The sequence below is a fragment of the Lonchura striata genome, chromosome 6, assembly GCF_046129695.1.
Source record: "Lonchura striata isolate bLonStr1 chromosome 6, bLonStr1.mat, whole genome shotgun sequence".
NCBI classification, from domain to species: Eukaryota; Metazoa; Chordata; class Aves; order Passeriformes; family Estrildidae; genus Lonchura; species Lonchura striata.
Genome location: NC_134608.1, coordinates 35578761 through 35590576, shown reverse-complemented (window position 1 = coordinate 35590576; position 11816 = coordinate 35578761). Strand labels below are relative to the sequence as shown.

The window sequence follows — 11816 nt, the reverse complement described above, 5'->3', positions numbered from 1 at the left end:
CTATATACTTATTTATCTAGATATTTAACACTCCAGGTTAGAGTTTACATGTCTTTCTCATCCAGGCACCTTCAGTCTCCTTAGGAGAGTACAAGCTTATGTCCATTGCACACACAGCTTTAGTTTAGGGCAGAAATAAACTGAAGTTTCACAACTTGAGCTTTCTCTGAAGAATCCAGATGAGGATGTTGGGCAATCTGTCACACAATGTCATTACAATGCATTTGTCACATTTGATTTAACTACTACTCATGAGAGAATGCCATTTACCAGGTCAAAAGGCACTCATGAAGTTCGCTCTCCCTCTTCTCTGTATTTGCTACAAACAGAGCAAGCTTTGAATTTATTTAGAATTTGAAAACTTTTTGGTAAATGGTGATGCAGAACTTTATAGAGAGAACAGGGAAGTAATTTCATAAGGTTGCAACCATCAAGTTGCAGAAAAAAAATAGGAAGATTGCAACATGTAAGCATGCAAACCAAAACATTCTCACAACATGAAAGTAACATCTGAGCATGACACTTCAAGTTAAAAAAAAAAAACATTTGGTGATGTGTAGTGTAGTATCACAGGGATGAGAAAGAACATACTGGGATCACATCTAAATTTGCAGGCTGCTAGTCACCTGATATAAGCAGGAGGTAGTTTTAAACTCCGCCCCTCCCCCCCATTTTGGGAACACTTGATGCAGTTAAGTGTTAAATACAATTGCATGCTGCATAAGACTCCAAAAGAATATCAACCCTTAAATCAAATATATACATTTTTAATATCTGAAATATTTACATGGTGGAACCTATACACGATCCCAATTGTTAAGAACAGTGTTTTCAAGTGTCCTCTCCAGATACAAAGACTAGTAACTCAAGGTCACAGTTATGTTTTCTGAACAGGTCAACCTGTATCCTTCAGTTAAATACAATACAGAGATACTGGAACACCTTTACTTAATTTGTTTGCTAGTAAGAATTTTGTTTCAAAAATTAAAAATAACTTTGAGACCGTTTGCTCCCTGGAACACAGTCCTCCTGCAATCAAAACAGCTCACAGCACATTATAGATTTGACTTCTTACCCAGGTATGAGATTAAAAAAATGCAGTTTACAGTACATGTCATCATTTATACCATATCAGTCTATTTATAAAAAAAAAACATACAAACAAGGCAGGAAAATATTACCCTCTTTTTGTGGACAACAGACTGTGTACAGTAGAAAACAAAAGTCAGGGCTAGTTTAACAGTATGGATAAAAACAAGATTTCAGCTTTGTTTGAAAACTTATGTTTTAGTTTACATGGTTTGTTTTTTTATTATTTTTTAAGAGACAGTTGCATCCAAACAGGGCTTTCTGTTTTGTTTCTAAATACTAAAAAAAAAAGTTTTAAAAAATAGTTTTTTCTTTAAAAAGCCATCTGATTATTTTGGAGACAGAAGAGATAGTAGGTAGGGCTAAAATGAAATTGAGCAGAAGAGAAAACCAAAAACCATTACATAACACTTACTGAATTTAGGTCCTGCTCTTGTTTTAACTGAGCAAATAAAAAATTTCCTGTGATTTGCACTTCCTGGGAAAGAAGCAGAGCATCTGCAAGAGATTAGGTTCCCAGCTTCATTAGTAACTCTTAATAGGCAACAAAATACCAAGAGTACTACTGGTTCACATTAGAAAGAGAAGTTTGAAGGAACTCCTTTTTCAGTCAGATGAAGAGATCAAATTAACACACAAAGCTGCTCTGTGAAAACAGCTCAAGATGCTTATTTTTAAATTGTATTTTGATAATTTCTTAAATAAAAAAGGGGAAGTATGCTCCCAAAAAAAAACACTGATAAACTTGCAGTAAAATCCTTTGTCTTCATCTGTAACTGATATAGTTCCACATTAAGTGCAAATGTTTTGCAAAACAGGATTTTTTTCTTAATATTTACAAGAATCAGAGTAACATAACAAAATTACCAAATAGCATGTACAGTAGCTGCAGCTTATAAAACATACCGGTAATTGTACCTCATGTATTATAAAGAGAACCAATGCAGGATTTGATAACTAATTGAGAAGGGTAAAAGGGGCCTCAGAGCAGAGGACAAAAAAATTCACATTTTCTACATAAAAAAATACAGGTCTCAAGTCTCTGAGAACAGAGAATTCAAAGTCTCTGAACAATGGGAGAAAAAAAAGCCCAAAATTGACATGGAACCCTAGAAGCAAGGACAGTGCTTTATTTCACTAGGCCAATCTTCTTTGCTTCTGTCTCATATATCAACAACCTCCACATTTTGACTATGAAAACTTCAGCTTCTTCATCTAGTACCTGTAGGAAATACACATTTTATAGATTATTTTTTAGGTTATGCATTCCAGTTATAAAGACTAATTGTAGATACATCAGAGGAAAATGGATATAGCATAATACAAGTCTTTGAGAGAGGGGCTGAATGAAAATCTGGCGAATTTGTCCAGCATCAGTGACTTGACCAGGCTCTAACTACACACTTGTATAGGGCAGCTGTTGAGCTTAGAAGTAGAAGCATCAGTAAGCTATTATCCAAAAGTGGTTTGGGAAGAGCAGAGAAATGGCAGGCTTGAAAACAATGTAAGAACAGGACATCTTCCCTTAAATTAACTCCTAATGTGGTATCTTCACTTAAATTAACTCCTAATCTGTTCATTTTCATTTGAACTTTCTTGGATATTTGTTAAATAAATGCTCAATGGATTCCTCTTCCCTGAACTTATTATCTAGGCTTTTCTTGAATCTGTACAAACTTTTAGTGTAGACAGCATCTCTCTGAAGTTCCCCAAGTCACCTACTAGTCACACCAAAAACAATCTACTATCTTGCACTATGCATGTGTTTCCTACCAATTTTGCCTCCAAGTTTCCTTACACGAAGAGAGTGGATTAGTTTTTATTCACTTTCAGTGTACGAAAACATGGTGTAACAGTAGCATTATTTCATACTGTTGGTCTCTTCCAAAACTAAGCAAAAAAGAGCTTTTACTTTTCTACAGAAAATCACCTTTTGCTCATTAATTAGGAAAAGACCCACTAAACCACTAATAAAAATCTATTAATAAGAATTAGAAGGAATAAAAGTTTTTATTTCTGATACAGTTCTGTTATTGTTGATTATTAGGGACAAAAATTTTTGTTCCACATTTCTGAGTACTGAGAAGTTCTGAAGAGGGGTCAGTAATTTGTATCTAGGTGCTGTAACTGCAAAATAATGCCTGTGCTAGCATGTTGTGCTTAATCATATCTAATGCGTGTTTTCTGTTATGGACTCTTGCTATTTTGGATAATTGACTTTTAGCTTCAGTAAAATGTACAAAGTATATCAGTTACAGAATTTCTGCTTACCATGGCAACATCATCCAGTATGCTCTGAGGTGAGCTGTGAGCCATAACCTGGAAGAAACAAGTGTTTTTAAGACTGAAAACTTATACTAAACCCTATATACATTTTTTGGACAAAATCCAGCTACGTCCAAGTTATTTGAAAAGTCTACAGGTGCAAGAAGTATTTGCAGTTTATCAGGTTCCAGTAATAGCCATAGCAAAAACTAGTATCAAACTGCATCAGAATCCATCATAGTGAGTACTAGTTTATGGCAAATTATTGAAGAGTAAGTTCCAGGAAGCTCCAGAGATTCACAGGTCCTGTATTTGCTGGCTATTCTTATATCTCAAATTATGTTTTCTAAATTTAAAGAAAAAGCTTCTCTTCAACAATAAGCTGCTAATGGAAGACAAAGACAAAATTCTCCCTGTATCACTCCTAACTGGATTTCTCATCTACCTGTTAAATATTTAATTTTTTTTCCCCAGAACCAAGTAAGTTGTCTTTTGATACCATAGAGTTCCACTTATTACATACATACACACATCTGTATGTAATGTAAGCATGGCAAATATTCAACTTCTGCTTTTGACTTTCTGCTAATCAACAGTGTCACAAAACTCTCAGGACTTGCTTTGCCTCTCATATGGTAGCCCAAAGATAAACCAAGACAAGCCATTATAAACATGAGTATAGGAGTCACTGCAGCATTTTAAATAGGGAGCAAAGCCCTAATTTCAGAGAAAACCAAAGATACAAACCTTAGAGCAAACAAAGTCAACTAGTGTGGCTTCTTCTTCACCAATATATTCTATTATTTTCTTGTTAATCCATGGTCTAATTCGACGTTCCATTAGTGTCTAGAAAAAAAACCCCACAAAACCAAAATAAATAATTACCTTAAATATCACTCTGTTGCAACAGTTACCCAATAGGCATCTAGAAGACTCAAACAGCTATTTAGCAGAAGATACATTTTGCTATCAATGATATCAACCCTTAGAGATTTGGCATCTACAAGTATTTTGAGAGCCACTCAAACATGTTTTTACAGTGTCTTTTTTCCTCATTCCATAAAACTGCTTGATAATTACTAGTGGCAATTCAGGAGAAATCAAACAAAAATAAGCAGGCATACTTCAGAATAAGGATTATGTATGAACAATAAATAGAGGACTCAAGTCTGACTCCACTAAATGATGATGCTCCAATCCACTGGGATCCCAGTAACCTTGCTTTTCTATTCAATTATAATGTTTATTTGGGAAAAAATAAGCCTTTTTAAATGGTTAAATGAATGAACTTACCGAATCCACAATTGACCAGTCAAGAGGATAAGCAAAGAGCTCTGGTTTTGCTGTGGGTATCTTCTCAATGAGACTCTTAATGTGCTTGCGCTTTTCTTCTGTATTGACACTGCCTTTGATATTGCTTTTATCTTCTTCTCCATAATCCAGGGGAACAAGTTTCCTTTTCCGGGGCACATCATCGCTGTCTTCATCATCGAATTTATTGAAAACACTATCCACAGCAAGTTTCTTCCTTTTTACAGCATTGGGCTGATTAGGACTGTTACAGGCACCTACAATTCAAAAGGCAGAGTAACATACTCATCAACTGCAACCGAAACTGTTTTATGCTACATAAACATCTATGAATGCCTGGCACTGGCTTTTAATCTCTCAAATTCTGTTACAAAAGTGGCAAAAGATGTAAAGATTTTTAATTGAGTTTGTTCAAGACTGACCCATTTGAAAAATAGGGTCTTCTTTCTCTGCCCTGAAACCAATTAGCACTCTCTCTGAGGGAAGACTATAGTTGAGCCCCAACCTTAGCAAAGGTAGAGCACAAAGTGAAAGGCTGCAAAACGTAAGAAAAGCATTCATCAGCCTAATACCACAGTCTCTCATCATTTAAGACACAACACAGTGTGAGTTTAAAGTGCAGCCCAGCATAACTTAAAACAGTAAATAAAAAGCACACAAACCTTTGGGAATACAAATGTTCTTAGTTCTGCTGCTCAGAATTGATTTTTTTAAAACAGCAGGAAATTGCAACAGTACAAAGGAACTCTAGGCTCAAATTTCACTCACAACTGTCATCAGTTGATTGTGATATTCTTAAAGGGAGAAAAAAAAATCTACTTTTTTTTCTTCAAAACAGTTTTAAGTAAACATAAGAACTACCTAGGTCTTAAATTTAACACATGCTTACACAAATGAAAAGTAGCAATAAGTTTAAAGAGATATTTACAGATATATTAAGGTGAAAATAACCAATCCCAGCTCAGAACATTCCTACAAAAATTATCCCTTGAACATGCCTAAATTTCCTTCCTTTTTTGCCCTCAAGGTTTTGGATGAAGAGAACTCTATAAAGTCTATCTTCTGGATAGATCGTCAACACAAGCATCTGGATAACAACGACTTGATATAAATACATCAAACCATACCACTTATTTGGAAAACCATGTGGCTACTCAGCTTGACCATTTTTATTTTGATCCCATATGGAATATTGAAATAACATGTAAACTTGCCCAATTTGAGGCTGAGTCCTATTTTGGGCCGATGCTCCTCCAGCTGTTGTTGTTCAGGTGAATTTTCATGAGGGATAATAATGCCACAGGGAGATTCATCACCAGGTGTGTTAGGAGTTGCGTTTCCACTAGCTGAAGAAACAGAAGGAGCAGAACTGATGGGTCGTAAAGTTGGTTTAAGGCAGGGCTTTTGTTCAGGCTCCTCCTCCTCTTCCTCTGGCTCTTCTCTTTTTTCTTCTTTTTCTGCCTTGTCTTCCTCTTCCTCCTCAGATTCTGGCTCTTGTTTTATTTGTGGCTGCCTACGCCGCTCAGCCTCCTGCTCCATCTACAGTGAAACAGGCAATTAGCAAAAATAGAAGCTCTCTCAAAACCAGAACGGTTTGAAAAGAATCTAAAGATCCTTCTCCTTGTTAGTCAAGAAAAATACATGTAACTACTTGCATTCTTGTAAGGAATACTGATTAATTAAAATTTGTTTTCAAACTCCCTAAAATCTGGATGTTAATCTGGAAAGTTCTATTTTTTTTCATTGTTCCTACTGCCTATCTGGACTTCTTTACAAGAAAAAGTGATTAGAGAAAAGAGTAAATATCAGATCTCTTACATAATTTTGCTCAATACAACCAGAATACAAAGGACTCATTTTCCAGTCAGACCAACAGCAACTCACCCTCTGGAGTTCTGCATCTGGATCTGGATGTCCTTCGGCCAGAAGACGCTGCCTAATTTCTTCTAATTCTTCCTTTTCCCTTTTCCTGTCTCGTTCATCTGCTTCCATCTCTTTCTCCCTGTCTCTTAGCCTCTTCTGAAGAGCACTACCCCTATAAAAGATACATATTTTTTATTGAGAGAACATTTCAATGAGGGGCTTGTACCACAGTACAAGAAAAACTTCATGCAGATATATCCCCCACTACACACAAATAAGATTCCTAAGAGCACATGACATCCTTTGTATTTGTAACATTAGAATATCAAGATACCAGTTCTCAACCTTACTGTACAGAATCTACCCCACCACATTACACAGAAGTAGAGAATGTGGCTGCTGATCTCTTTAGAGAAAGAATTAAATTTTATAGATTTTTGGCCAGAACCACTTCTGCTAAATTAGTTTTATGCAAACATTAGTTAGTCCCATGCTGAAGGATGTTCCCAATAATTCACATTAACAAGCTTGTTCTTCATATTATTTACATGAAGCTTCTTTGCAGTGAATTATTTAGAGGCATGCTTATTCCCTTCTCCCTGCTCCCAGCACCTCATTTTGATATTACACTGACCTCTGCCCCTGCCTCACAAAAATAAAGTGATAGGAATGAGCAGCTACTCCCAAGCATTAACCAGTAGAAGTAAGAAGTTTTCCTTTTCCCTCTGTTCACTTATCAAGTGACACAAAAAAAAAAATTAGGTAATGGAGCATTAACCTTACATTATCATATCACCAGTCAAGTATTAACTCCATAAGCCTCTGCCAACAAATCCCATAATTGTGTTTAAATAAACAATGGGCATCTTTTTGTTAGGAATACAAGGACATACCTGTAGTATTTTGGATCATCTCTGTCATCATCATAATCTTCTAAGAATTCTTTCAACCGTTTGGCTTCCTTTGCCTGCAAGGAATCGAAACTTAAAATAATGATTTCTGGTTTCCTTTCCAGGAGTTTAAAATTTATTAATGTTATTAGCAAGTTAATTGTAGATCTACTCTGCTTTAAACTAAAAATACAGACTTTTCCAAACAGAAAATGGAAAAGTTTTGGTATTGTGTCCAGAGGGTCCACTGGTATTGTGTCACTGATCTAGGCGCATATATATATACATACACACCCACCCACCCACATATAAATATATTTATTTGGTTTATTTTGTTTTAAATTACAGATGAAATGGATCAAAAGTTCATTTTCTCCAAATCCTTTAAGTCTGTTACTGAGTATGTTAACATGGTAGCCTAAGTGTATTTTATCAGTACTGTTTTGTTTCAAGAGCTTTTTTAAGACAGTCATGCACAGAAACAAATCTGAGGGCTGCTCCTAGGATAAGCACCCTCCAGTTGTGGTACTGAAACAAAGCATGTGGCACTCATGTACAGGCTTATGTGGTATTAATGTGCAAGTCTAACACTGTAGGGCGTGAGGGAGAAAGAGAGGAGACACTTTCTCCCCCTCTGATAAAAGAGGCAAAACCCCCAGTTCTTTAATGTAAATTAAATTAGGACCTTCTAACATGTATTTAAGCAATAACCTTAAACCAATAACAATATATTTCTGTGCTAATAACTTTGAGAAACAAATTACAATTATGGTTGTAATTTCAGCACAAAATGAAACACTGTTTTCTACAACTGCCATCCACAGCCAGCATCCAGGATTTGGAATGGAAAATATCGAGTCAATTTCAAACAATTTTTTTCCCCTTCATGCATCTAGAGGGAAAACCTGGATTCCACATGAAACAATATATTTCATAATCCTCTTTCCCCTGTGTGTTTCTTTGCATATACAGCTTTGAAGAAATTTCTAACCCATTCTCTACTCTCTCAATATCTTCTCTCCTTCTTTGGGAATCTATGAAGTGAAATAGCACCCCTAAAACTTAAAAGAACTTCTTTATGCTTTAGCACAAAATGATATTACAAAAATATCTATCTACCTAAGGTGTTTTTTCCAACAAAGCTTCCAAGTGTTACATTGGTATAACTGATAATTTCACAACTAATGAACTAAGGACGGACATTTATCAAGTGTGTAGATACATTAAAGAATATTGTATCATATCTCATAAAAGGTTTAGGCACATGAGCAGGTTGGAAGTTAAAGAAACAGGACTAGAACACACAGTAGCTTTTGTCACAAATCTGACACAAGTTACAGATGTAATAGTAAGTGATGATCAGACCACAGTATTCTGCAGCTGCCTACTTCTCACTCTTCTGCCTTCACAAGGCCAAACCACTAGGTTTTGTTTTTCAGATTTTAAATATTACTCCTACTTACTAGACATCCTCTGTTTCAAGTCTATTAACTGGGGATTTTTTAGGTATAAAAACACACATGGCCCTTATACAAAATGAGAGCTCCATTACTGTCCATAAACATAACAGTAGAATATTCCATTCTAAATGGGACCAGAACAAGGCAGGGAAAATTACATGTCAAAGGATAAGTCTTACCATTTCCCGTCTTCTTTCTTCTTCCCTCTCAGCTTCTTTTTCATATTCTCGACTTTTTTTTCGTTCTCTGATTTCCCAGTTTTTAAGACGCTGCAACAGAAGAAAATACACTTCAATCCTCAAGAACATTAAGAATAGCAGTATTACAAAGTTAGTTTGAATTGTTGTTTAAAGTAACTGTACTAAAAATAATTTGCATAATTTTAATTCAAAATGTCCGAATAAAAAGTGTTTTGACAATGACTTACATATTCTGCTCCAGCTCAAGTACTCAAAGGATAAAAAACACATTTAGGAAAGAGAGAATGATGCATTTTATACTAGAGGATTTATTATCAACTCTCAGAAACTTCTTTTTATCTAAAGAAGCTTAGAAATTCCAACTTACCTCTTGATATGCAGCTTCCTTTTCACGCAGTTTCCTCTCCAGTTTTCGTCGTTCGTAGGCATCTTCTTCATCTTCTTCTCGGTCTCTCTTCTTATCCTTTTCCCTCTCTCTTTCTCGCTCTCTTTCCCGTTCCCGTTCTCTTTCCCGTTCCCTCTCGCGTTCTCGTTCTCTTTCTCTCTCGCGTTCTCGTTCTCTTTCCCTGTCTCTGCTTTTTTCTCTGAAGGAAGAAAAATCCCCAAAATTCAGTAGACAGCCTTCCTCTCCTTTCAAATTATTAATAGCGTTTTAAAGGTTATTTTCCTTCTGTAGATGTAGAAGATGATTAGCTGGTATAGAAATGGGCATAAAATCAATACTTACTGATGGGCATTCAAAAACCCACAAAAAGTAGTTGTTTGAACACTAACCATTAAATAGCAATATCTACAGAAACTAAGCATAAGCATAAGGCCATTTCTTATGAGACTGTGTTAGCAGTACTCCACAGCCCAAACCACCAGAAATGAAGGGTATCCTTAACAAATCTTTGATGTTTATGTGGCTTACAGACAATTTTAACACTTCTGACAAGATGATTTAATGTGAAAGCAGCACTTGAAATACGACATGATTAATTACAGCTTGAAAGAATAATCCCCTTGCTTTTATCAAAAAAACCCCACAATCCAAACAAAATCCCCCAAAATCCAATCAAGAAGCCCACCATGTAACAAAGGAAATGGTAACACCTGCTTAAGCTAAGAAATACCACAAACATAAGATAACCTTTAGCAGGAACAAAACTAATAATGAAAAATAGGAGATACTTGAGATAAAACCAGTATACTTAAATCATAACTGGAGAGTTGCTTACTGCATATTACAGTTTTTATATTCTTGTACTGTGGGGCAAATCAAGTACTCTCCCAGTCTGGATTTCCTGCTGTTATTCTGATCCTCCACAAGGATCATTCTCTTGAATGGCAGCAGATCTACTGAACTATATGCATGTAGTAAACAGCCCTAGAAAAAGTGCATTTACCTTGATCTGCTCCTATCCTTGCGATCTGAACTCCTTTCACGATCTCGGTCACGATCTCTGTCTCGTTCGCGGTCTCTGTCTCGGTCCTTAGTTCGGTCACGGTCCCTATCTCGCTCCCGTTCACGCTCCCGTTCCTTCTCCTTCTCTCGTTCACGTTCCCTCTCTCTTTCACGCTCCCTCCTTTCTCGTTCACGCTCCCGTTCCCTTTCTCTTTCTCTGCGTTCTTTTTCAATTTCCTGTCTTTCTTTCTCCTTTTTGCCTTTTTCCTCCTCCAGTTTCTAAAAACCAACAAGAGAACTTTCATAGTTAATTTTGTAGTTACACAAACTGGATATTCCCGACGCAACACACAAGGCTGGTTATGGAAATACCAAAACCGCCACTAATTTTAAAGTATTAAATAGGGTTTGGTGGGTATTTTGTGGAACTTCTAAGTAGGAAATCAAAATGCAGCAATCACAAGACTAAGTTTCGTGCAAAAGCACAGATCTACACAGACCAGCAATCTCCAACCTTAGCAGAGTAGGGCTGGCCTTCTATTATGAGCTGACTAAACTGCACATTCAGTGTGCACTACCAGTCATGACTCAGGTGGGACTCAAATTCCACTGGCCCCACAAGCCAGTTGGGTACAACTAAAGTGAACTTCCAGAATTAACTCTGTTCAATTAGGAAAATATATTTCAGTGGAATGCTTACTGGGACAGTGAGTTGTTTCCCAAAAAGTCTTGGCACACCAAAGCCATCTTAAATGAAAACTTGGGTAAAGAAATATATCCACTTACACACGGTGCATATGGTTAAACAGTGAAGAAAACTGTCACTTTTCCCCTTTTCCCTCCCTAAAAAGTTCTAAGTGTTCATTGGTAAGAACGGGACTCTGCAGAATGGAATCTTAACTTCCATCACTGCAAGATGGAGACAGTTAAAAAAAGGTTGGAAATAGCTCTTTTGAAACACAGAAACTAAAGGTTACCTGCTAGTTTTACTAAAAATTGTACAAAATTGCCACTTTTTTCATATAGAAACAGTTCTTATTATCAGAATTCCTATAAGACAATAGAAAATACATCAACAGAATGATAGATAAATCCATCCTTGGAAGCAATTGTTATGTGTTCACTTACAGATGCTGTGCTAGGACATGGACCGCCAACACTGGATTAACCTTGCCTATTAGCTATGTTTCTGGGAGGAAGAGCAAGTACACGTTCACAAATATACCAAATAACAACCAAATATACCAAATTTCAACCTGATGGATGCAAGAACACCATTTTTTGAACAAATATTGAGCAGAATAAACAGGTTTATCCCCTTTGGCTCCACGTTTACCAACACTGAAATGAA

The 11816-nt window shown here is 36.2% G+C and overlaps 1 protein-coding gene across 2 annotated transcripts in view; it reads right to left on the bottom strand.

The window, feature by feature from the left end:
* Window positions 1–751: 751 nt before the first annotated feature.
* Window positions 752–11816, bottom strand: part of RBM25 (RNA binding motif protein 25) — a 32518-nt gene continuing 21453 nt past the window's right edge. For both annotated transcript variants that reach the window (XM_021533579.3, XM_021533580.3), the window contains 10 exons: window positions 10467–10744; window positions 9446–9662; window positions 9058–9147; window positions 7422–7495; window positions 6550–6700; window positions 5880–6204; window positions 4648–4922; window positions 4102–4200; window positions 3361–3408; window positions 752–2311 (listed from right to left, as the gene is read on the bottom strand). In XM_021533579.3, coding sequence (XP_021389254.1) covers window positions 2219–2311; window positions 3361–3408; window positions 4102–4200; window positions 4648–4922; window positions 5880–6204; window positions 6550–6700; window positions 7422–7495; window positions 9058–9147; window positions 9446–9662; window positions 10467–10744 — 1650 coding nt within the window. In that variant the 3' untranslated portion in view covers window positions 752–2218. The remainder of the gene's footprint in view (window positions 2312–3360; window positions 3409–4101; window positions 4201–4647; window positions 4923–5879; window positions 6205–6549; window positions 6701–7421; window positions 7496–9057; window positions 9148–9445; window positions 9663–10466; window positions 10745–11816) is intronic.